Source organism: Rhamphochromis sp. 'chilingali' (genome assembly GCF_963969265.1).
Source record: "Rhamphochromis sp. 'chilingali' genome assembly, chromosome: 8".
Lineage (NCBI taxonomy): Eukaryota > Metazoa > Chordata > Actinopteri > Cichliformes > Cichlidae > Rhamphochromis > Rhamphochromis sp. 'chilingali'.
In genome coordinates this window covers 19559344-19585477 of record NC_137935.1, presented here as the reverse complement: position 1 = coordinate 19585477, position 26134 = coordinate 19559344, and the positions used below count along the sequence as shown (strand labels likewise).

Sequence of the window (26134 nt, the reverse complement as noted above, 5' to 3'; positions counted from 1 at the left end):
TTGAACTATCATAGTTTACAGTCTGCATGCTGTAAATTGCTAAGGTCTAATTAATGCATTTTAAATGCATAAATATTTTAAAAGTACAATAAGTTAATTCTTACTTCCTCTCTCTGTCTTTTTCTATTTTCCAGGCGCACGGCTGTAAATGAAAGCAATACTGTGAAACTGTCCTTTAGATCAGAGGTGGGCATTTAATTTTCCCAATGGGCCACATGAGACACTGGGACTGTTGTGGAGTGCCGCACCAGTAATCTTAGAAAGAGATCAAAGTAATACTGAGCAGAATTGATTTCAGCTTATTGCTAAATATGTGGTGTCCAGGCACAGCATCCTGTTTCAGTGGATAGAGCATCAATTCTGCTCAATATTACTTTAATCAATATTAATTCATTTAATTTTTCATATCTCTCGGCTGGCCTGAGAACGCCTTGGTGTTCCCCCGGACAAGCTGGAGGAGGTGGCTGGGGAGATGGAGGTCTGGGCTTGTCTGCTTAGGCTGCTGCCTGGCAATAAGTGTAAGAACATGTATGATGTGATTAATTTACTGTCTTTATAAGCTTTATATAACTTTATTGGTGCGGTCCTTCATAACAGTCCCAGTATCCCAGGTGATGTTATGTTCTAGGTGTTTATTGCACTTGTTTGTACACTCCGACCTCCTGCGTAGTGTTAGTGTTGGTCAAAATCACTCACGGTGCCCTAAAGATTGAATCAGCGCTCAACATTTTCTTAAACAGCAAAATCAACACCTAACCAGATAACTTGCCATCAGCTGATTCAACTCATCTGTTAATGGTTGATTTTGGTTAATTGATTGATTGAATATTATCTCATGCATAAAATAATACGCCCAGATGTTTTTTCCAAGTTCCAGAAACAAAGGCAGCTTATAAAACCATTCTGCCGTCGTCATTACACCAAAACATTTATAACAACTTGGATATTTTTAACTCAATTTAAAAAAAAAAGGAGAAGAAAGAAATCAGACTGGTACTCATTTTCTTCTAACACACACAAGCTGTTATCTTCCTGGATAATTTTCACTCTAATGACTTCAAATGCAAGAGAAAAGACGCTTGTTTGCACCTGTGCAAATAAATCTTCCAGCTGTGTTTCAGATCTAGCAAGTTCCTTCTACGTGCGTTCATCCCGCGTGATTAGCTGGCTATTCAGCACTAATGATCTGAAATGTGTGCTTAGTTTGATACTGATGAGCGTCATCTGGTTGAATCGCTCTTGATATGTTCACACTGAGTCCAGTTTTTAGATGCTGCTTCTGTTTGCTGCTGTCGGCAGGTACTCATGAGAGCTCCTGTGTGCAGCCAACATGGAGCCATCCGCCTGGCCAAAAGTTGCATCAGTGTCTCCTCTGCATGGGAGTCCTGATTAATTACCTAAAGCCTCACTAACTTGTAACAGCTAATACAAGCCAACAGGGTAAAAAGGAGCATGCATATTCATGAAGGGAAACCAGAACAATCACCCAGGTCTAAGAGGCTTCTGGTATTGACGCGTTAATGGAGAGATCCTTTACAATTGGCTTCGTGAACTGTGGATAATAAAAATATGAAAGATTATCTGCACGAATACAGCATGCACAATTGTTTGCAAGATATGAGAAATGCGTAACAAAATCCAGTGGTGACACATCATGTATATTTATTAATCCATGCTGGAGAAAAGTCAATCTTTCTTTTATTTGAGTGGATTACTCATGGCATTATGGAGAAATGTGCCTGCTGTGCCAGAGATGTGTGTGTGTGTGTGTGTGTGGGGGGGGGGGGGGGGGGGGGGGGGGTGTCTTGGTCTTGCGTGGCATATGTGCATTAAAATGCTTCATGTGACAAGGACTTCACTGTGTGTTTGCAAGAGTTACATTCTTTTGCACCATTTCACTGAGACGAGTTGACCAAACTCAGTTGTTCTACAGTGGATTTGTCAATCTGTCGAATATGTCTACAGAGAAAGTCAATGGCATTTATTTATTTAGAGATAAAGAATAAATGTGGATGTATTCCTGTTCACTGAGCCCTGTTATTAGCCGAAAAAAACAGAAGAATCTCAGTTATAGACGCATCAATACTTTATTTTTTACGTAACATAATCTTGAAATGAAATAGTGCTAATAGTGTAAATAGATAAGAACTTTGATCCATTTTAAAACTCTTTCTAACAAGATAAGAAGATATTATTTAGCTTCACTAATTCAACCGTGAGTCCTGTGACATGAGCAGGTGCAGTTTAATCTCCAGCTGCACGCGAGATACTTTAGTTGCGTAGATTATAGCAAGCTATGTTCGAAGAGGGAAAGAGAAAGATGCAGAGGAAGGGGATGGTATCCATAAACAATTAAGGAAACTCGAGGAAGCAATTTTATTTTTAGCTTTTATTTTTAGTCATATCTGCCATTGCAACTAAAGGCAACATCAGAAATTATTTTGTTGCCTCCTTGATCTTAGACAAAGGTACAAGGTCACGCTAACGCAACATTCATTTCTTATTAGTAGAAATATAACTAAAGTCTACTGATCCATTCAATGTAATCAGTGTAATCCATCCATCCTCCATCTTCTTTCCCAAATCGTTTTTGGGGGCTTTTCTTGCCTTTAATCGATGTTTTTAGTGAAGAGGAGACATGAAAGCGAGGAGAAAGAGAGCACGTGGCCTCGGGTCAGAATCAAACCCAGGCTGCTACATTTGGTTTTGCGGCATGCGGGTACATGCTCAGCCACTGAGCTAAAACGTCTTCATTTCTTTGTTTATTTGATAAATAAAAAGATAATCAGTGTTCCTTTTTGGGCCTCTCCAGCGTTCCTCTTGTGTTTATATTAGCCCAGCTGTGACCTTTTAGCTAGCCAACATGCCAACTACATCCGGCAATTTACTTTTCCACTTCAACAGTTACTTTATCAATGTTTAATAATAATAAAAATAATTACAAGCTAAACTAATTTATACAAAGATTTAAAAAAAAACATTTGTGGGGAGTTAGTATTTTTAGTTAGCAGAAAATCTTTTCTTGATGTCAAGATGAACCAAAAATGCAGATTATGATCTTCTCATTTAAAGCTGCAATTGTGTGAAATTTTCTCCGCTACATGTCATTAGATTGCAGATTCTGTTTTCATATCCCTCAGGATTCAATGGCATAATCCCAGCTACGGTAGCTGCTATAGGACAAACGTGTTAGTCAACCACGAGGGATCAAAAAAGATCAGATTTAGACTGTACCCCATGACTGCCAAAACCAAATAATGTCAGCACTTAGAAATAAATAAGGAAGTAAAAAACCAATGCGGTAGCTTAATTAAATACTTTGCAGTATTTTATGTTCACCCTCAGGTCACCTCAAAAACACACCGTTCATCAGGAGTGAGTGAACTCCTATTGCTTCAACAACTATTACTTTTTAGCTTTAGCTGCACTTTATACAGTCTGTTTGACTTGTAAATGTATTTTATAAACCATATTGAGATCTTAATACGTTGTTAAATATGCAAAGATTTAATGTTTAGTGATTTAACTTTAATTCACGGTATCGTCTGAGGTTTTTTTCTCTTTATGTGCGATATCTTCACCTGACGATCTTTTGTTCTTTTGTACTGTGTGGGGAAAAAAAATGATTAAAAGCCCGACTGCAGCATGAAGGGGAGACAGCTTGTTTGGAAGGTAAAAACATTAAGTAGGCTGATGAAAAATTTACAGAGACTACAGTTCCAACATTTGCAAAGCCATAGCTGCCTCTCTGTGATAATGCAGCTGCTTTGAATAGCTGTCATTACAAATGCCTGGCTGCTGAGTGGTTTTGAAGCTGTTTCATGACCTGACTGGGAAACTGCACCCTGAAGCTTGTCAGGAGCAAATAAAAGTTCTGGCACTTTGAATGGCTCTCTCCTTTATCTTTAGCCTGATTGCATTTCCTCCGTGTTAGATACAGCAAGTGTGCCGCTGAGGGATTACGGCGTGATAAATGTCAGAGGCCACAGCAACTCTCAGAGACCTAAATACAACCTGTACAGCCACCTTGATTCCTCTCTTTCCCTCTTTCTTCCCTCCTCTCTATCTGATCTATCTCATCTATGGTCTATTCACTTTTCTCAGACTTATTTACATCTGTACAAAAAGCAGCCTGGCTGAGGCACCGTCCTCCTCATGCTCCCTCTCACTCTCTCAGCCTATTTCTGGTGTCAGTGAGGTATATGATCTGCTGTATCATATAAGCAAACAAGCTTGATAGGCCATTGTTATTCTTAGATGTAGGAGGGCTGGAAACATGTCACCGAGCTGTCGCCTCATTTCACCAGCACGCATATGGGAAATTATTTGGTTTACATACACGGGAGGCATGCATCCTGTTCTTCACGACAGAGTCCAGGGCAGTAAATTTAGCATATTAATTATAATTAGATTCAATACGGTCCTTGTTATTTTTAAGATAATTAAGCTCTCGTGTGCTGTCCTGTTTATGCTGCCTTTATGCCTCTCAGCAGTGCTGTCACCAGACAGGATAGCGCACAGATTATGGCCATTAAAAATAGGACTGACCAGCTCGCAGTACAGAGAGATAAGCTCTGCTGCCTCCATGTTACTTCTTCTTCTCTGGAGTATAACATTCGATGGTCGTCCATTCATGTTTTGATCCAGCGGATTCTCAGACTTTTCTTTTGGGCATAAACATGAATTGAGGGAATCCTTGCTATGTAAATATTAATACAGCATCTTAATGTATGGGACAGAGGAAGCTGATTATACAAGGACACCGTAATGCAAACAGAACTGCACTTTCTCTCCTTTAGATAAATGAATTCAGGGCCGTGTCTGCCTGCTGACCGCTGCAAATTCACTGAATTAAGCGTTTGGGGAGCAGCGAATGAGACGTAGCAGAGAATGAAGTGTGTCATGTGCTAGCTGTTCTCAGATGTTTGCAGTAACATAACGATGTGCTTATTTCATGAGCCGAGGCTTAAGTTCAGGTCAGTAGTTACAGCTTAGTGACGTGTGTGTGCGTCTGTGAGCGCACATCTCACAGACAGACAAAAAAACCACGCCAGGTTTCCTATGTCTGTTTTCCATCGACCTTAGTAATCGTCTCCTCGGCCGCTGCTTGCTTTGATCTGATCTTTTTCTTTCTGTCAAATCTGAGAAACTGCTTCTGGCCCCTTCTGGGAGCAGACTTAACATCAGCCTGTTCCTCCATATTTGGGATATTTTGACAGATAGCGCCCCCGTTTCACCTGAAATCTTGCTCTTGCTCTTATTTAAAACAGAGAAAACACAGTTTTTATGAAGACAGTCAGGAAATATCGGTAATAAATGAATCTGTCAAGTTGGAGGGTTTTGAAAATGAACATGCCAGGCTTTAGTTTCCCTACAATATTTGCTTAGGCACTGACAACACAGGTTAAGGAAGGAAAGCCCGATAGATTATGTTGGCTAAACGTATTCACACGGGTGGGGTGGGGGGTGGAGTCACGGTCCTGCACTTTATTTCCTGTCAAAAATCTAACTGGAAAACAAAGAAGTAGAATTTCCCTCCTGTGCGGTGTAAGATGAAATCTCCCTGAAACAGATCATAAGGATGTAATGCAGAAATGTTTTATTTTTTTCACAGAGCTGTTGGTTTAGCTAAAGTTAATTGTGCACTTTTAATGATAATCATCTGTATCTGTGTTATGTACAGAGGAAAATAAAAAGAGACGTCAACTAAGAAAATGAGAAATGGGGGTGGAGGGTTTCCTGTGGGGCACCGTGATGGTGCACTGTCTGTGGGATTGCATGAGTGTGCTTCAGTTTTCTCCTTTTGGGTAACTGTTGATTTTTTAAATTGTCTGTAGGTGTGGTGAGGTATTTGTTGTCTTTGGCTCGGTGTCAGCTTGGATGAAAAATGAGTGAACGATGGATTTTCAAGCCATCCTTGTGGGGCGCTGTTCCTCACCTAGACCACCATTTTAAAAAGAGCACAGGACCGTTAAGTAAAACGCCAGTAAATGTGCTGAAGTTGTGCGTCCTGCCCTCTCCTTTGGCGATCATCTGCGGTCTGGGCTCGTTGCCAGAGGAAACAGGCGGCAGACTCAGGCCTGTCAATGAATCCATCGCGGTGCTAAACGTAAAACAGATTCCAGGCTTTGAACGACCACATGGACCATTTCTTCTGTGCTCTGTACCTGTCAGATGGAGGCCTGCAGTGTTAAAATGAATGCACCCTGGCTTCACTTTGCTTGCTGATTAGCAGCAACTAGACTTTTGTATGTATTCAAAATTGCCTGCACTTGTTATCATAGTCAGAGGCATGAAAGAAATGAGATTTTGTAGGTGTGGGTGAGCATCCACAGATGCTAAGAGCTCAGCAGGAAGCATTTTTAATCAAACAGTAACAGATAGCAACCAATTGTTTTGTTAACAATGAAATCAAAGACTCCTGCGAGTCTTTGACATGACTTCCTCTTGAGCTTATTGTCTCTTATCCTGCGCGCCTCTGCCGTGTGAGCCTCTTATCTTTAAGTGGGTCTAATTTTGTGTTTGAATACAGTGCACCCTCTTTTGGGATGGACTGTGCTTTGCAGGGACAGCTAAACTGAGACAGCAAACTGAGAGCTCTTTGAGGCTTGATTATCAGTGCTGACACACATATGGAGCTCTCATATGCAGATGTGTAAGATCCAGAATTCAGTTTTCCTCCTCCTACAAAGACGAAAAAGCTTTGAGCTTTGATTTATTGTTGAATTTGAAGTCCAAATTTTTTCACTCCAAAAACAAATTACTTTTCATTTTCTGTGACAACTAGTGCAATCACTGATATGATGGCATTTTCAAAAGTAGATTTCAGTCATTCAGTTTTTTTTTTCTTTTTTAAGTTTTGATTTTGATCTAGTGAAATTATCTGGATGAGCAGTGATCTCATCTTTGGGTTCCTCCTGTTCAGCGGCTTCACACTCGACTTTAAACTGCTCCAATCCCCCATTATTATACATGCTGAGATTGGAGTAGATCAGGTGAGATGAAAGATTGCTGAGAAAGACAGAGAAACATGGTTCTTGTGCAGCACTTTCCTACTCTACCCGAGCACTCAAAGAACCTTATGCAACATGCCACATTCACACCTGCTTAAGTGCTTTCTATCTAACATTCCCACTCCAATGGATGCACTGCAGAGCAACATGTTGCTAGTATCTTGCCCAAGGATACTTTGGCATGCAGACTGGAGCAACCAATAACCTGCTCTACCTGATGAGCTACAGCCACCCCGGATGGATGCAGAGACCCCATAGATTCAACAAAGAGCTGGAAACATCCCTCAGTGATTCTGGTCCATATTGATATGATAGCGTCACACAGTTGCTTCACATCCATGATGCCAAATTTTCCGTTACATCCCAAAAATGCTCTGTTGGATTGAGAATTGGTGTCTGTGGAGGCCATTTGAGTACAGTGAACTCATTGTCATGTTCAGAAAAACAGTTTGAGATGGTTTGAGCTTTGTGACATGGTTATATAGGAATATTATACTGCAAGCAGCCATCAGAAGATGGAAACACTGTGATCATAGGCTGTGGCACTTAAAAGATGGTCACTTTGTACAAAGGGGCCCAAAGTTTGCCAAGAAAATATCCTTCACACCATTACATCACTGCTGGCAGCCTGAACCGTTGATATGAGGAAGGATGGATCCATACTTGTCTTTTATGCCAAATTATGACCCTAACATCCAAAAATTGAGACTTTTCAGACCAGGCAACATTTTTCGAATCTTCTGCTGGCCAGTTTTGTTGAGGTCAGTTTCCTGTTCTTAGCTGAGAGGAGGGGCACATTATATGGTCTTCTGTTGCTGTGGCTTCAAGGTTCAGCATGTTGCACCTTAAGAGGTGCTCTTCTGCATACCTTGGTTGTAAAAAGTGTTGTTGTTTTTTTTAGTTACTGTTACTGCCTTCCTATCTGGCTATTCTCCTGTTTTCTGATATCAAAATGACATTTTCACCCAAAAAAGTCTGAAACCCTTTTTCAGACTAAAGCCCAAAGATAGTTGTGTTTCATGAACTACCAATAGATCAGCAGTTTGAGAAACACTAAGACCAGCCGATCTGGCACCAACAACCACGCCACGTTCAGCCAACTTCAGCAGGTCATCTTGACCATCTTGCCTAAATGCATTGAGTTACTTCCATGTGATTAGCTGATTAGATTTTTTTAATGAGCAGTTGAACAGCTCTCTGTCAGCTTTTGCAGGACTCCCTGTTCTTGTTGCTGCTGAGGATGTCCCTTTATTTCTGGGATTGCTGTCATGCTGCATACTGATTTTTAGAGGCCTCCTCAATGGCTTGGTCTGATACATAAGAGTGAATAAACACGTAATATATCGAGAGTTGACTGACGGTCCTATTGCATGATGGAAAACGGAGTGGATACTTGAATGAAACAAGGCAGGTAAAGTTTCTGACCTTTTCCTACATCAAGATTTGTGAAAAACATGAAAACACATTGGTAAGGAAATCGATTTATTTTAGATATAATAATACCAACATCAGTATGTGAAATCATTGTCTCAACACTTGTTAGTGGAAAGAATATCATTTGCAAAGTGGAAACCGTGGAGAGGTCCAGCTTTCTGCTGCACAGCTTTTTCTCTGTCACGTTTATTTAAGTCTGATATCCGCTGCACAACAACTAATATCCGTTCTCTCATCATGAGGAGAGCATCGATCCAATGCATTGCGGGGAGCTTCTCTGATGGATGCACTGTGGAGATGAATACTGGTCAAGTTACTAATGAGATGTGATTGAGATTCCCATGAGCAAACACTCCAGCTGTCAGACGTAATGGGGGAAGAGTTTTCAAAACATAAAGCTTCAACTGCACAGCAGCAATCTCAATCCCAGTTGTTACTGTAGGTGAGTCCTCAGGTCGGGGATGGGGTGCTGCGAGTGAGTCAGCGTTGTCCTTCCGTCGCTAATGGCCAGGAAATGTCTATGTTGGAGAAACTAATTGGATTTCTTTAACAGGAAAGCATCCGTCCAGCTCCATTAGTAAACAGTAACACACAGCAGAGCGGGAGAAAAGGGGCGGGGGTTGAGAGACAGGAGGTGAGGAAGAGAAGGAAGTATGTTTGTTGTTGTTGCAGTAGTGAGGGGTTTAGCTCGGGGGCAGCTGTTACTGTAAACGTGCGTTATCCAATGAAATGATGATTAGATGAAACAACAGGTGTGGAGCAGGGATGTGTGTGGGTGATGAGCTCATCAGTGGACAGTCCTGGTGTTGTGATAATTCACTTTAACTGCCAGACCACACATCTGACACTTTTTCCTGGATGGAGTGTCTTTTGATGTTGGACGCAGGATAATGTCCTTTCTAAAAATACATATTTGGAGTTTTTCTTTTGGAAGGAACAAAAACTGCTTTACCAAGTTTTCCCTGTGCTGCGCTCCACACTCATCGTAGGTGTACGTGCTGCAGTAGTAGCTCTAATTGCTTAAGAGTGCCTCAGCAAGTTATGCTCAGATTTGTCATTAATACAAAGAGTGCACAGCCACACGTGTCCACCAATATTTTACTTAAAATGTTTGGGGGGAAAAACGCACTGAAATTTCCGGTAATGTATCAAGCTAAAAGCTAAAACCTTTAATATCCTTTTAGTGTCGACGCTTACATCGTCTTCTTTGATCATTTGGATCACAGCACATAGATTTTTGTAATGCTAGCAGGGTGAAGCGATGACAGAGCGGAAAGGAAGTGTCATTTGTCTCTAATTTATCACAACTGCCAATAAAATCCATAGCTTCATCAGTCATCGACTTAACTGTGACTTTAACAATAAATAGCAAAGCCTTAAAGCTCTGTTTTTTATGTATAAATGGAAGTAACAGTAGACAGCTGTGTGATGACAGCTGAACTGTGTCCAGGTTACAGGAACAAGAATAAGTCCACCTAAGAAGCAGGATGTGGGCTTATCCGGGTAACTTCAGGTTTAACTCTGTGTCTTCACTATTACAAAGGTGATACATCACCATGGTAACTTATTCTGCAGACTTAACTGGCTCCATAGAAGGTTGTGTTTGAGATTAGAGACCAACTTGAATGAAATCACTGTTTAATGACCAATCAGTGCGCCCGAAAATAGCTTCACCAATCCTGTTTGATACCTCAGTGTCATGTCTGAGTGTGGGCAGGCAGGAAGAGAGGACCCAAAATGCAGGACTCACTGAGGCGGAAGTAATTCAAAACACACAGCTTTATTGCTGGTAAGAAGCAGAACAGAAAAACACTAACTAAACTGGAAGAACGGAATAAGTAGGCAGGAAGGCTGGCTGGCAAACGGAGCACACAGAGGAAGCGAGGGTGAACAGACGTTAACGATGCGACACCGAGTAGGGGAAGACACAGACACTAAATACAAGAGGTGAACGGAGCAAAGAGGAAACAGCTGGGAGACACGGCTGACGTTGATTACACTGACGAGACAGGGAGAGCACAAAGCTGAACGCACTGACAAAGGGCACAGACCTACAAAATAAAACAGGAAGCACACGCCAGACAGAGACAGACTCGTAAACAGGCATAATGACGTCATGGACAAACAGAGGGACATACGGGCAGAGAAGCCTAAGCACAGGCAACCTAAACCAAACATAAGGGCAAGATAACAAAACCTAAACCAGAAATAATCATCATCAACATCATCATCAGATAACTAAAGAATCAGAATATAATTGTAATCAAAACAGTATCACCAGAGAATAACTAATCCATAATGCAAAATAAACCAAAACATAAGAAACTCAAAATACTGGGTCGACCCGACCCAGGACCGTGACACTCAGTAACTGGTGTGCAGAGACTAAAGCGGCTGAAGTCTTTCCGCCATGAGCATCAGTTATAAAAATAGATTATTACAAGAAACTGTATCCCTTAATGCAAATGGTTTTAAAACAGTTTCATTTTTCTTAGTATATATCCAGAAATATAATAATTAGGTAATTATAGCAATTTATTGTGCAGATTTTCTTCTTTCTTTTTTTTATTCTTTGATCTCAGACCATAGTTTTCCTCACACACACACACACACACACACACACACACACACACACACACACACACACACACACACACACACACACACACACACACACACACACAAACTTACATTGCTGCTTTGTGTGTGGCTGTTTTGTTGCTTTCATCCTGTATTGTGAGCTTGACCACTTCATATGTTTATTTTAGTATCTTTTTATCTTCATTTGTAAAATCAGCTTTGTGCCAGTGGACTTTTCCATGTTTGTGTTTGATCAGAAGTTACCAGTGCTACATGCTAAGCTATGCACTCATAGCTAGATTGATAAACTGTTATAAATAACACACAGTATCATTTTTAACTCACATGTAATTTTAGTCTTTTTAAATATGTACTCACCATGAATCTGGTTAAAAACTGTCAGTGGTTCCTGAAGCTCAAACTGCTTATTGCAGGACACTTAGGAATCATATTTACATTCTCTTAAGCTTCGATTGACATAAACTAAGATGTTTCCTGCCATCGCTCACAATACACAGACACTCAGGAAAGATTAAATCAAACCTGGCAGCCTCATGACCTCCAGGCTATATCTCTCATTGGCATCTCAAGCATCCGCTGAGACACTGGGATGTAAAGTGTAATTGGGGGTCCCTCCTTTAGATTTAAAGGATGCCTCACATCAGGAGATCCTGGAAGGGGGAAAAACCACTCGGTCTTCAGAGGCAGATCATAAAGGAACAGTGGGGCTACTATGTTGCCTGTAAATTGGGCCTTTCTTCCTGTGAGAGGGTGACATGTTGGAATGCAGCACATTAATGTGGACATGGGTGGGCTTCTCATTCCTGTCATAGCATCTCCCTCTTTCTTTTGACTCGCAACAACTTTCTTCCCTGTTATTTATTTTTGATTCTTTGCCTGTTTGGGGTTTGTTGTATCTCCATCTTGTCCATTTCCATTAGTGGTTAAGCGTTCATTGTTCTTGTTGATATAAGGATGTTATTGCCGAATTTCATATATCTTGGTATGGATGCAAGAAATTCAGGGCCAGAAAAAAAGTTTGATGTGATTTAAAAACAATTTCTCCAACACTGGGGTGGTTGTAGCTCAGGTGACAGAGCAGGTCAGCCACTAATCAGAAGGTTGGTGGTTCGATCCCAGGCTGCCTCCTGGCTGCATGCCAAATATCCTTGGGCAAGATACTAACCCCATGTTTGCCTACTGGTGGTGGTCAGAGGGCCCGGTGGCACCAGTGTCCGGCAGCCTCGCCTCTGTCAGTGCGCCCCAGGGCAGCTGTGGCTACAATGTAGCTTGCCATCACCAGTGTATGAATGGGTGAATGACTGAATGTAGTGTGAAGCGCTTTGGGGTCCTTAGGGACTAGAAAAGCGCTATACAAATGCAGGCCATTTACCATTTTACCATTTAACACATGCTTTTCTGCCAAGAAGTTGTTTGGTGTATCCTTGGAGAGAGGAAAGAGGACAAGGAGACTTGGTGGTAGAGTGAATGTTAGTAGAGAAAATTTAAAGTAGGCAGGAAGTAGTGAAGAAAGTACATGGGAGTAGTGGGAGTACTGGGAGGCTAGGCGTACAGCAGGGAGAGGGGTAGGCTGGATACTAAAGGAAGGACTCATATTAACTGGCTAGACAGAAAGAATAAAGTGTGTCCTGGTATGAAGCTTGATGGTTCCCTGTTGCAGCATTATACTGGTTTGCTGAATCAGTCATATCATTTTAAACTATATTTGCATAAAGGCTGACTGTGCCACTAACTGTCATACAGCAGCTGGCTACACAACAGCTACAGAGCTGTGAAAATAATGCAATGGAAGTCATGTCAGTGAGTCAGAGTGTAACGGTCCTCTTTTAAATGAGAACTTTGAAAAGAGATCAGTTTAAAGCTAAGTAGATAATAGTTGTACGTGCAGCACCGAATTGCTTAATAATCTGGTCAGTTCTTTTAAAAATATATATATGTTGGTGGGTAATTTATTGTATTTTTTTCAGCATGGGCCATAGTGGAGGTGAACATGGAGGACAAAGTGGAGGTAATGGCTGGAGAGACGGCTCAGATCACCTGCATGTTTACAACTGACGAGGGCCTGGGCGGCACCACCATACAGTGGTTCTATGTGAGTTTGGTGAAGCTTAACGTGCACAGAAACACACAGATGTGTGATGGGTGTCACGTTTCTCTGTTTGATTGATGTTTGATTCTGTAAACTCTGACCTTTAGGTGCCACCTAATAAGGAGAGACAGAGAATCTACAACAAGGAACCAATGCATGAGGCTGCAGAACAAAACACACTGTTCACGCATCGGATCAGCTTGAACGTCAATGGAACCGCTGCTGTGCTGGCTATCAGAGATGTGGGAGTGAGGGACAACTTGGAGTTTATCTGTGTCATCAAAACTCTCACAACTGAGGAAGCAGAGGGACGAACCCAGCTCCAAGTGTTTAGTAAGACTCTGAAAGCTTTTATTGCATTTTCTATGCTGTCTGCTCTCTCGCACTGAAACGGTTGTTTTCATTAAGCAAGTCATCAGTATCCTCTCTTAATGTATGCTGCTCCATATTTTCCATATATTTCTTACTGCTGCTGCTACAAGTTAACGGATCAACTTCAGATATTGTATCTGCTTCATTTGCTTTGGAAGAAAAACAAAAGAAGATGGAACAGACCTCACCTGTTCATGAAACTGCTTACCAGTTTTCCTGGCCAATTACCTTTTTTTTTGTCCAATTTAGGTCCAATTACTTTGCAAAACCTCTTAAATTAAAAACTGCTTTCAAATCGCATTTGGATTTTTCGATTTAAAGTCCACTGTGTCCGGAGGCAGAGATTGTGTCTTTGTCCAACAAATTATGGAACTCACTGTATTAACATACCTATAGTGTTACAATATTTCTGAAATTTTTAGCTATCAGAATCTATGATTGTTTCTTTCTAAATGCTTCCTTTTCTAGTTCTTATCCTTTCTTACGTCTTGTGCAGAATCACCAACCTTTCCTACAATTGAGGCAGTGGAAACAGGGATATCAGTAAATGAAGAAGCTCCATCCAAGGTGAAAAGGTTTTGGCGATCACAAACATCAAAGACTAAAATTACAAAATGCGAGGATGCAATTTTATCATTTGAATTTCCTTACCTACCCCCTCTCCCACTAGATTGGGTCTTGCAGGGTCAAAAACGGATACCCAAAGCCAAATATTACTTGGTACAGAAACAACATGCCGCTTCGCAATACTCCACGTGGTAAGGCAGATTGATATTTAAAACTGGAATGCCTTAGCTGTTTCAGTTTGTGTCTGTCCTGTTCTTTTATGTTTACAGTATTTTTATTTCTTTCAGAGGTGGTTGTAACCTCCAGCACCACTATTGAATCGAGTGGTCTTTTCTCAGTCCAGAGTGAGCTGACAATGAAAGTTAAGAAGGAGCACAAAGATGCAGTGTTCTACTGCGAAGTCATCTACTTTGTCCCTGGAGCGACCAAGATGACCGAGAGTCAGCACATTAACATCACTGTATACTGTGAGTTTCACCAATTGAAACCAAACTGGCTTGCATTTGGTTTCCAGTTCATGCAATGTTCTTGCACACCAAACTAGAAAAACTAGAAACAAACTACAAGAAGTTTCTTAATGGATCTGTTTTGATATTTTGAAGTGGAAATGGATGCTATAGTTTCTCATGAAGTTCACTAAGTTAAAATAACACTATTGTTCAAGTATTATAGGATATTATACTAATAACATTTTCCTTAATTTGATTTGACAGGCCGGTAAATTTTGAATTTACCGGTCGATCTACGTCCCTGCCCTCACCTATGGCCACGAGCTGTGGGTAGTGACCGAAAGAACGAGATCGCGGATACAAGCGGCAGAAATGAGCTTCCTCCGAAGGGTGGATGGCCTCTCCCTTAGAGATAGGGTGAGAAGTTCGGCCATCCGGGAGGGGCTCAGAGTAGAGCAGCTGCTGCTCCACATCGAAAGGAGCCAGCTGAGGTGGTTTGGGCATCTGACAAGGATGCCCCCTGGGCGCCTCCTGGGTGAGGTGTTCCAGGCATGTCCCACCGGGAGGAGGCCCCGGGGCAGACCCAGGACACGCTGGAGAGATTATATCTCTCAGCTGGCCTGGGAACGCCTTGGCATTCCCCCGGATAAGCTGGAGGAGGTGGCTGGGGAGAGGGAGGTCTGGGCCTCTTTGCTTAGGCTGCTGCCCCCGCGACCCGGCCTCGGATAAAGCGGATGAAGATGGATGGATGGATGATTTGACAGGCCTCAGTTTCCTATTTTTAAGGATAGTTCAGGTTTGCAGTTTAATCTTGAATTCATCTCTCTGTGTTTTAGATCTCCCCACTGAAGTAAATATTTGGGTGGAGTCACCAAAGGGCAAAATCAAGGAAGGGGACACACTTGAGCTTCGCTGCGATAACAATGGCAACTATCCATCCTCAATCACCACAATTAAGCACCAAAATGTAAGAAAATCAGCACTTCCATACTCCTCATTTATGTGGAAATGGTTGCAATTCGATGTTTTCCTGAGCACTTTGAGGACATTAAAGTTAATCTTGAACTTTGCAGAGTGAATACTCTGTGGAGAACAAGACAATGGTGCGGACTAATGTGAAGCGTTTAGACGGTGGAGTTTATGAGTGCACCTTTGAGGAAACGGATAACTTTGAGGCGATCTCAGGGAGTACTAAGGTGTCGGTTAACTGTAAGTGTTTTACTCTGGATGAGTTTTTCATCAAATACATTTTACCAGTAGGTTCTCTGTTTGACTTGTATGCCTTGTTTCTCTGTCTGTGTGTGCAGACCTTGAATCTGCTGTTATAACGCCTAAAGACAGCATTGCGGTGATGGAAGGAGAGGAGCTGAAGGCCAGCTGCAATGCCCTGTCTTCTCTCCAGACATCCACAACCTGGTTTAAGGTTACATAGATACATACATATATACAATACAACTGCTTGTCTAACAGTAACAAGTAAGATGCACCTAGAAAACAATCATTTCACACTGTGGCAGAGTCGTACCAGCAGTTAGGTTGACTAGAGGCCTCTAACACCTATTTCACCCAGTACTTAGATGCTCATTTAAACGTGTTGAGTCAAACAAGCTTTTTTTGTTCACCTTTGTCTAGAATGAAAAGTTGGTGTCAAAAGGCAACACTTTGAGTGTGAAGAGCGCAACGTTAGAAACAGCAGGGATGTATAAGTGCGTTGTGACCGTTCCTGAGATGGAGGGGATGAAAACCAGCAGCACACTTCAAGTCAATGTTAAGGGTGAGTTGTATTTTCTTTAAATGAGACCATGTCCAAAGTTTGTGACTGCATAGTTATTGCATAAGGTTGTATTTCTTGCTACTCATTCTGCAGGTTCGCCACAGATTTTGGGGCCAGATGTCCAAGAAGTGGAGACTTATGAGACAACTGTTAATCTGACCTGCAGTGCCACAGGGTTTCCTGCTCCCACAATTATGTGGACAACTTCTGATGGGAAGGTACAGCAGAGGGAAGCTTCTCATTCTCGGCTTAGTCACAGCCGCAACAGAGATCTGCTTATTCCAGTTGTGACTTCAACAGGTTGATCCAAAGTCCTCCGGACCTCCATTTTGATAAATGCGTCCAGTGGGACAAATAGTGGAACACAATTTTTAACTTGAATTTTAAACTTAACTTAAATGCATTTTCTTTTCAATACTGTTGTGGTATTTTGCCGTTTACGGCACACGATTAAAAAAGAGCTGGCTGGTGGACTGTGGGTGAGACTTCACATTAGTAGAGTATGGTCTTCACTTTTGAACAGTTTTAATAGTCTTAGTAACCACAAATCAGCAAGTTCTGAACAGATTAGCAATACAGATGCAGGAAAATTGAACAAAATGTTTCAACAACTACCGGACATTTTGTGCCTCGAGATATTTTGTGCAGTGATTTGTTTTATGATTAAAAGTGTGTGTTAGATATGTCCATCAGCCTCAGTTATGCAGTTGTTTAGTGCTAAAAGCACTAAAGCATGCTAACGTTCTAGAGCAAAATGGTAAAAATGGTTAATTAGCATTAGCATGCTAACATTATCATTTAGCTGACATCACATCAGATTCTCACTGATTTAAGCAGCACTGGTTGGTAGTGGTGCAATGAATCAATAAACTCACGGTTTGGATCAGATCACGGTTTTAAGTCACGGATCGGATCAATTTTCGGATCAGCAAAAAACGAAACAAGACAAGAAAAATTAATTTTTTTGCCCATTAAAGAACATTCAACTCAATACTCATTCCACGCAATTATATAAAAAACAAATTAGGTGCTATATAGGGCAGTACAGGGCTTTGTATCTACCACTCCGCTGTGATATAATGAGCGGTCATGGTCACGTAGCTTTCCGTTGCCCTGGAGGTCCACCCATCTGTAGTTAGGGCAACAGAAGATGCCTGACTTTTCCTGCTCATACATGCTTGGAACGATCTTGTCACTGAAGTGGACACGCAACGGGATATCATAGCGTGGCTCAAGCACGTTTATCATATGTTTAAACCCCTTGTTTTGCACAATGGAATAGGGCCTCATGTCTGGAGCTATAAACACCCCAATAGCTTTTGTAATAGCTTTTGTAACAGCTTTAGCACGGTCAGATTAGGCAGCAAAGGGCTGCTTAAATGCCGCAAACTCCTCTGCTCTTTCACTTGGAGTGCTAGCGTTGGCCATGACTATTGCAGACAGACTGACCACGCCCACCATACACATATTTTTTTTCTTTTTCGAATCTTCGGTTCTGATCACGGATCAACAGTGATCCGTTGCGCCACTACTGGTTGGATTTTACAGAGTTAGAAATAAATTTGATTGGACTGACAGAGCTAATACTAGCTAATGTCTAGTTTACCTTCACGATGATGATGGGCATGCAAACCTTTAGTCTTTGGAAGTCTATATCAATATTGTGCTCAACTGTCTTCTCACCTGTTTGCTCTTGGATCTACTTTTCTATTTCTGTCTTTAACTGTCCTTTTTGCAGAACCTCAATGCATTGCAAACAGAGACTGAAGATGGCGCTCAGAGTGTGGTCACTTTCAAGATCACCTCCAATGTGAAAGTTTTCTGCAATGCCAGCAATGACTTTGGCTCTAAAGTGGTGGAGTTCAACATCAAAACCAGTGAGTTCATGCAGCCTGTGCTTCCTTTCTGCAATCTTTGTAGTTAGTAGTTCAGTCAGGTTCGTCACAGAGTTTAGAGTTCATCTTAGCGCAGATGGCTCATCATAGATGGCTGATCACAAGATTTTTCTACGGACACCACTGCATTCGACGAAATCCACTGCTTTTGTTTGAATCATATATTTCTGTTAGTTTTCTGTTCCAGCTATTACAGTTTTTGCCCGTTGCCTGAACACATTTTGCAAAACTTTGCTCATTGTGCCAAAACCCTAAACACAAGTAAACATGACACAACACTGGGAAATATACCATTCACATCTGCACCAAATTGAAACTCTACTCTCAAAACCTAAACTCTGCTATCAAAACCTAACATTCCTTTGTCAAAATGTAACTCTGTTGACAAAATGACACATACTTGCATCATATGCAAACACTTACAGAGCAGGAGGAGCACACTAGTCTACTTTATATAAAGCACTGCAGTCTTTGATTTCCATTGTTCATTCAGAAGGCATATTTTCAGGAGACACATTTGCAAACAACCAAAAAAGCAAATAGACCTACTCAATATTGTACATTGCAGTACCATGAATTCAGATAAAGCAAAAAAAAACCAAAACAAAAAAACCCCCCATAATACAGTAATAGAAAAAACACTATACTGTAAACAAAAAATCATGACAATTGTGCATACGTGGGCTCATGGATCCCGCCGTCTGTTGGGGTCTGGCCACAGGACCTCATCAACATCGCAAGCAATGTCTTCTCTCGCTAGGCACCGGGGAAAATATCCTCTTCCATGTCAAAACCATCCATGGATTGCTGTCACCTGAATGTCGCCGCAGGCCTGTTCCATTGCCTGCAGAAGAGGCATGCAGGCATGTAGTTGGCGGTCATATACACGCCATCTCCAAGCCGAAAAAAATTCCTCTATAGGGTTTAAAAATGGTGAGTAAGGGGGCAAGCATACCACTTCAAGTTGACTTTGGTTGGAGAACCAGGCCTGGACCAGAGCAGCCCGATGGAAACTGACATTATCCCATATCACCACAAACCTGGGCTGATCTGGTCTGTTCTGTACAACTATATCATGGAGAGCATCTAGAAATGTGAGTATGTGTTGGCTATTGTATGGACCTAGTATTGCATGATGGTGCAGAAGCCCTCGAAGGCTTATGGCGGCACATAATGTGATGTTTCCCCCGCGCTGCCCTGGGACGTGCACAATTGCCCTTTGGCCAATTACATTACGACCCCGTCGTCTTGTTTTGCTCAGGTCGAATCCAGCTTCATCAATGAAAATGAGGCTGTGCAGCTCCATCCATGGCCAAGATTCTCTGAAAAAAAGGGGAACATATCACTGTACTACAGTGCTACACATACAGCACCCTCACCCCATCACACAGGTACCTGTGTAGCTCTCAGAATGGATCCATGTGGTACTGATATGGTACATATTCAGCTGCTACTGGACTTCACCAATACTCTATTGTAAATGTAAGGGACAGTTACACGTACCCGTACATATTCAGCTCGAAGTCCTTTGACCCTGTCACTGTTCCTCTCGAATGGGACTCTGTAGAGCTGCTTCATGGTGATGCTGTGTTTACCCAAGATGCGTCTGATGGTGGTGATGCTCACATGGTCTATGTTGCTGAACACTCGCCTGTCTGCAAGTATTTTCCGTCGTAGCTGGTGGAGACGGATGGCATTGTCTGCCCTCACTAGGTCCACAACAGCAAGTTCCTGCCGTTGTGTGAACAGGCGTTGGCGTCCTCCCCCAGAAGGTCTTCGAGTCATTCTAGAGAAATACAACCACATATTGTCATCGGTTTGCTTATTTTTCTTACAGTACTTCACTGTATATACTGTATCATCCACTGTACAACACTGTACTTCAATATAAGTAATCATGCTATGTTTCACAGAAACTACCACTTTGGCTGCAAAAGGAGCATTAGCACCCTGCAATACCCTGTACACTTGATATGGTAACTGTAGAACAGTACTATGAAAACCATCTGAGTAGAGTAGAAGGCAGTGAGATGAAGACAGACCTGTTTTCTAGTTGGAATTTTCTTATTACAGATGCCACTGTGAAGCGGCTTAGATGTGGGTGGACTCTCTGCCCAGCTTCCCTCATAGTCAGGCCGTGGTTGATGACATGGTCCACCAAAGTTGCTCTTATATCATCAGAAATATGGGTCCGTGCATGGCCTCTTTGACCTCCTCCTCCTCTTCCTCTTGCTCTCCCTCCATCCATGCTTGCAAAGTTCTTGAATTGGCTAAACTGAGGGCTTTTTGTGGTTGGCTAATTGGTGTTCAGTTTTGCAAGTAAGTGCCTTCAGGTGTATATTTGAGTGGTTGCAATTACCCGATGTGTTTTGTATTTTGGATACATGTGTTTTCCAAATGGCACCCTGAAATTTCATTTTTGAACGAAGTGTCTTATGTATGAAATAGAGTGTAGTATGCAGGACCATGTGTGTTGCATAAAGGAGTAAGTGTGTTGCATAATTGCAACCAGAGTGCAAAGCAGCACTTTTGTTTAAGGTATGGGTACATGTGTTTGGGGTATGGTAACAAAAGCTTCAAGTTGTGTTACTTTAGTCTAAGCATGGGTTTATAGTGTTCAAGCAACGAGCAAAAACTGTAATACAAACAAGGATTCTTTCTTACATGGAAAAGTTACTTATGGAGTTCTTCTGTGTCTACATGTCTCTGCTACGCAGATGATGTTGAGTTGTATTTATCAAACGACATGACAAAAATCAGTTAATTAAGCTAGACATAAAGGCCTTCATCTATGAAATATTGGTAAACAGCGGGTTCAGGAGACAGACTCTGCTTTTAAGATTTGGCTTCGAGCCTTGTTCATAAAACAGGTGATCCTGGAAAAGTCCTCAGTTATCCTGCTGTAGGCTCAGGCTGTTGGTGGACTTCATGAGGTCCACTGACCAGGTCTTTTCCACTCCCCTCTTTTCACTCCTGATATGTTTATATGTCAGTACTGCATGTCATTAACTTTAGTCATTTCTCTTCCAAAGTTTTGTCTCCCTATTTTTTTCTCTTCTCTTTCCATTCACCCTCCATTCTGACCACGGGGGAGTTCTTCCTTCCCTCTGTCGCCAAGTGTTTGCTCAAAGGGAATCCTCTCATTGTTGGGTTGTTCTCTCTAATATTAAGGCGACTGTTGTGAAATAGCACTTTACATAAAAACGAACCGAACATGTCTGCATGTTTTTATTTGTTCTCCTCACTTGCCACTTTTACCTATGTCCCTCCCCCCTCATGTCTCTATTCATTTTCATCTAAAGGTCTTGAGTTTTGCCACATGATGTAACGTCTTGTCTGTGATTGTTCAATCTTTATATTTTTTGTTGTTGTTTTTCACATTCTTCACCCTGGTAACCCACATGTCGTTTAACGGGCACCCATGTGTAAATAACAAAATGACGTCCTTTCTGTGCCTCTACCTGCTTTTAGTTTTAAACACCACATTAACAACAATCACTTCCATGCCAACAATCAGCACTACCACACGATCAACCACTACTATATCCAGTGACACAGGTAAGACCACAGTTACACTGCTGTGCCTGTTTTTCATCATGCAAATGAAACCAGCTGCTAAATGCAAAATTAAATTTGACTGGGAAAGAGAGATTTCTAACTTGTCAGAAAGCTCCCAGCTCGAATTTGCGAGACAGGCACACTCTCTGTTTTTACCACGAGGCTTCAAACATTTCCTTTTGAAAAAGCTCATAATTATAACTGGAACTGGCGACCATGAACCATGCCTTACTTGTGCTGCTATCGGCTGAGACTAATGTTACTCCCATGATGCACTGAGCATTTCTACATTCTTTTCATTCCCTGTGTGTTTATATGTAACTACTGCATGCTATTGATTTTTGTCTGTCTTATATCTTATACTTTGTGTTCTGTTCTTGGCTCTTCATGCTCTCCTTCTTTTCTCTTTCTTTACACTCACTGGCTGCCCCTCCCTGAGCCGGTTTCTGCTGGCAGTCTTCCTGTTAAAAAGGAGTTCTTCTTTCCCACTGTCACCAAATGCTTGCTCATAGGCAATCCTCTTATTGTTGGGTTTTCTCTTCATCTAAATGGCCTAAGCTCTGCCAAGTGCCGTAACCTGTTGTTGTGACTGTGAATATTTCACTCTGTGTTGTTGCTGTCATTTTGTACCTGTGCTGTTTAGTGTGTACCCCTGTGTAGTAACAAACATGACCTCCTGTCTGTGCGTCTAACTGTTTTTAGTTGTACACACCACACCAACAGCCACCACTACCACATCAACCAATACTATAACCGATGACACAGGTAAGATCACGATTACTCTGCTGTGCCTGTTTTTTGTTTTTTTTAACATGGAAATCAAATCCGCTGTAGAGCTCTATTTCATTTTAAGACGAGGCTTCAAACATTTATTTTTAATAAAGCTTATAGTTATGGCTGGATCTGGTCACCCTGAACCATCTCTTAGTTATGCTGCAATAATTTTAGGCTGCTGATAGACCTTCCACAATGCGCTGAACATTTTTTCTTCAATCCCCTTTTATCCTTCCCCGTGTCTTTATCTGTCACTGCTGCATGTTATTAATGTTTGTCAACTCTTTTCTGTAGTTTGTGTTTTGTTCTCCCCTTTTTTCTCTTTTTTCCCTCCCACCGGCTGCCTTTCCCTGAGCCTGGTACTGCCACATGTCACTGTTGCCAAGTGTTTATTCATGGAGAATCTGATCACTGGCATTTTTTTGTATATTATTGTTGTTAAAATTGAACTGAATATGTCTGTGTACACTGCTCTGAAACCGTATTTTGTCCTTCTAGATTTATTTTAAGTATATTTTTATCAAATGTTTCAAATCAGCGAACAAATTTTAATGTTAGACAAAAATAGTAAGAACAACATGCAGTTTTTAAGAGCAACTGGGTTATACAGCAGGACCATGATCCAGAGCACACCAGCAAGTCCACCTCTGAATGACTCACACGGTGAAGCTTTAGGATCGGACTACTTAAAGTCCAGACTGAATTCAGATGGAGATGCTTTGGCATGACCTTAAAACATGGCAAAAATAAATACGTTCCAATGTGGCTGAGTTAAAACAACGCTCCAACATGTTGTCAGTGATTGTATTTCACTCTGTGTTGTTGTCACTGTTAACCCGTGTGATGTTTAATGTGCACCCCTGTGTGATAACAGAAGTCGCATCCTCTCTACCTGCTTTCAGTTATATACAACACATCAACTACCAATACTACCATACCATCAACAAACATTACCTTTATCAATGACACCGGTAAGATCACAGTCATTCTGCTGTGCCTGATTTTTGACATGGAACTCAAATCCGCTATGAGGCTTTATTTCATTTTAAGACGAGGCTTCAAACATTTATTTTTAATAAAGCTTATAGTTATGGCTGGATCTGGTGAACCCTGAGACATCCCTTATTCATGATGCAATAGATTTAGGCTGCTGGTAGACCTCCCATGATGCACTGAGCATTTCTCCCGTAATATGTCTCTAATGCATGTTATTAAGTTTTGTCAGTTCTCTCCTGTAGCTTGTGTTTTGTTCTCTCTCTTTTTTCTCTTCTCTTTGAACTTACTGGCTGCATTTGCACCTTTTCCTGTTAAAAAGGAGTTCTTCCTTCCCACTGTTGCCGAGTGCTAATGGGGAATCCTCTGATGTTGAGGTTTTCTCTCTAGCACTGTTGGGTCCTACATAAACCACCTTGAAGAACTGTTGCTGTATAAATTAAAGTCCCCTCACTTTTCCCTTTTACTCGTGTCCCCCCCGTTCACATCCATGTCTCTGTGTGTTTTGACTTTGATCTAAAGATGCTGAGCTTTGCCAAGTGTTGTAATGTGTTGTCTGTGATTTTTCATATTCCTCACTGTGTTGTTGTTTTTTCACACTGATGTCTTAAGTGCTTAAAAAGAGCAATTGGACTTCTTTAGGTTTGGGAAGACATTTCGACTCTGATCCAAGAGGCTTCTTCAGTTCTAAATAAATTGGCACACAGTCTTGATATCCTTTCCCAGGTATTTCAACCTCCAAGGAGACAATTCCCAGTGGGGTTTAAATCTCTGCCAGTTGTTTCAGAACTGAAGAAGCCTCTTGGATGAGATGTGAAGCTACACAAGTCCATTTGCCTTCTTTTTAAGAACTCATAGCTCGCATGTCCTTGATGACTGAGAACCTATACAGACCTTTTGACACTGTTAACCTCTGTGATGTTAAATGTGCGCCCCTGTGTAGTGACCCAAATAACCTCCTCTCTGTGCCTCTGCCTGCTTTCAGTTACACAAAACACATCAACTAACTATGTCAATGACCCAGGTAAGACCACCGTGCAATTAAATCAGCTACAAAATGCATAATTAAACTTGGTTGACAGAAATAGGTAGTTCATTTATCAAAAAGCTCCCAGTTTGGATTCAGGAGACAGACGCCCTCCATCATTTTCACATTAGGATTAATCTTTTTGTTAAAGTTTAGATAGGGCTTGATCTTCTCCACACACCTTTTTTCACTCCTGATGCATTTATGTGCCACTGCTGCATGCTGTAACTTTTGTCTACCCTCTCTATGTTCTCCCGTTCTTTTTCCCCTCTATTCTTCCCGTTCAGCCTACACCCAGTCACGGCAGGTGGCTGTTGCTGATTGTTGGCTCTTTACTTTGCAGAATCAAGTGCCTTGAGACGACCGTTGTTGTGAATTGGCAATAAATAAATAAAACTGAATGGAACTGATTGAATTGAAAGCTTATAACCAGCAAATTCAGAGTCTCCAGACTTTCTTTTATTTAGTCTTGTGGGGCAGTTTTTTTTCTGTAAGTCAGAAAGAAAGGATAAGAGCAAGGAGGCGTGATGCAAACTCAGAAACACCTGCAGGCCTTAGTTACCGCTGTGGTATGATAGATAGGTCATTAAAAGTGAGGTTTGTTGTTGTCACAGGGTGTCTTAATTATTAATTTATTGTCACGACTGCTGTTCTGCGTGTTGGGTTATTATAAATGTAGACGTTTTGTTTTAATGTAGTCTTAAAGTTTGAGAATGAAGGCATGCTTGCAAATGATGTGGAAATAAAAAGAGAAAGGTTCACACACGTACATGCATCATTGTGACTCTCATCATTGAGTGCATTTAAAGCCGATGCTTTAAATGCACTCAGAGTGAGTCTCCTGACTCCCATTATGGGTCCTGCTTTGTGTTTTTCTGTGTCTGCTCTCTGTTTATATGTCACACCAGGAAATTTTCAGCCCCTCAGAGGAAAACTGCTCTGAGTCCACGTTTCTCCCAAAGCGTTGATAAACGGGATTAAACAGGGCCCCTCTGGAAAATGACTCTTCTGCTGCTGACCGCAGTTTGCATATCAAAGTTGATGTTTCGATTCAAAACACTGATAAGATCCTCTGAAATAAAACATTTATTCAGGACTCTGCTGAACATCAGCAACACAAACCTGGGGTGTCAACCATAAGCCCGCAGGCCAGAGCTGACACAGCAAAGACTTCAATCTGGCCCAATGGACAACTTTGAAAGGAGGAGCTTTTGAACTTTTAACTGTATTTTCAAGTTTTACAGCTTTTCCTATTCATAAAGACCGCTTCCATTGCCATTCATATCACTGGGCAATCAACTGCCAGATCTTTCTCTGCAATTTTAAACATTTGTCATTTAAACGTTTGTCATTGAAAATCTGAATGTTGAAACTGCATATGTAAGACATCTCGGAGATTAAATGTGAAAGAGGCATTTCACTGGTCCAGCCCACTTAAGATCAAAGTGGGCCACGTGTCCCTGATCTAAACTGTGTTTGAGTATTATATGAAGTATTTATGTGCATATGCCCACTGATTCCTGTGTTCATTTGGTTTTTCTCAGTTCAAACGCCCACCAAATCACCAAATATCAAGAAAGGTTTGTAC

The 26134-nt window shown here is 41.5% G+C and overlaps 1 protein-coding gene across 1 annotated transcript in view; it reads left to right on the top strand.

The window, feature by feature from the left end:
• Window positions 1-26134, top strand: part of mcamb (melanoma cell adhesion molecule b) — a 46844-nt gene that overhangs the window by 16246 nt on the left and 4464 nt on the right. Inside the window, exons 2-15 of the mRNA XM_080889798.1 lie at window positions 13016-13140; window positions 13245-13470; window positions 14006-14076; window positions 14180-14267; window positions 14364-14543; window positions 15362-15492; window positions 15599-15734; window positions 15833-15948; window positions 16158-16299; window positions 16393-16517; window positions 18038-18176; window positions 22455-22517; window positions 24505-24543; window positions 26091-26126. Coding sequence (XP_080745924.1) covers window positions 13016-13140; window positions 13245-13470; window positions 14006-14076; window positions 14180-14267; window positions 14364-14543; window positions 15362-15492; window positions 15599-15734; window positions 15833-15948; window positions 16158-16299; window positions 16393-16517; window positions 18038-18176; window positions 22455-22517; window positions 24505-24543; window positions 26091-26126 — 1617 coding nt within the window. The remainder of the gene's footprint in view (window positions 1-13015; window positions 13141-13244; window positions 13471-14005; window positions 14077-14179; window positions 14268-14363; window positions 14544-15361; window positions 15493-15598; window positions 15735-15832; window positions 15949-16157; window positions 16300-16392; window positions 16518-18037; window positions 18177-22454; window positions 22518-24504; window positions 24544-26090; window positions 26127-26134) is intronic.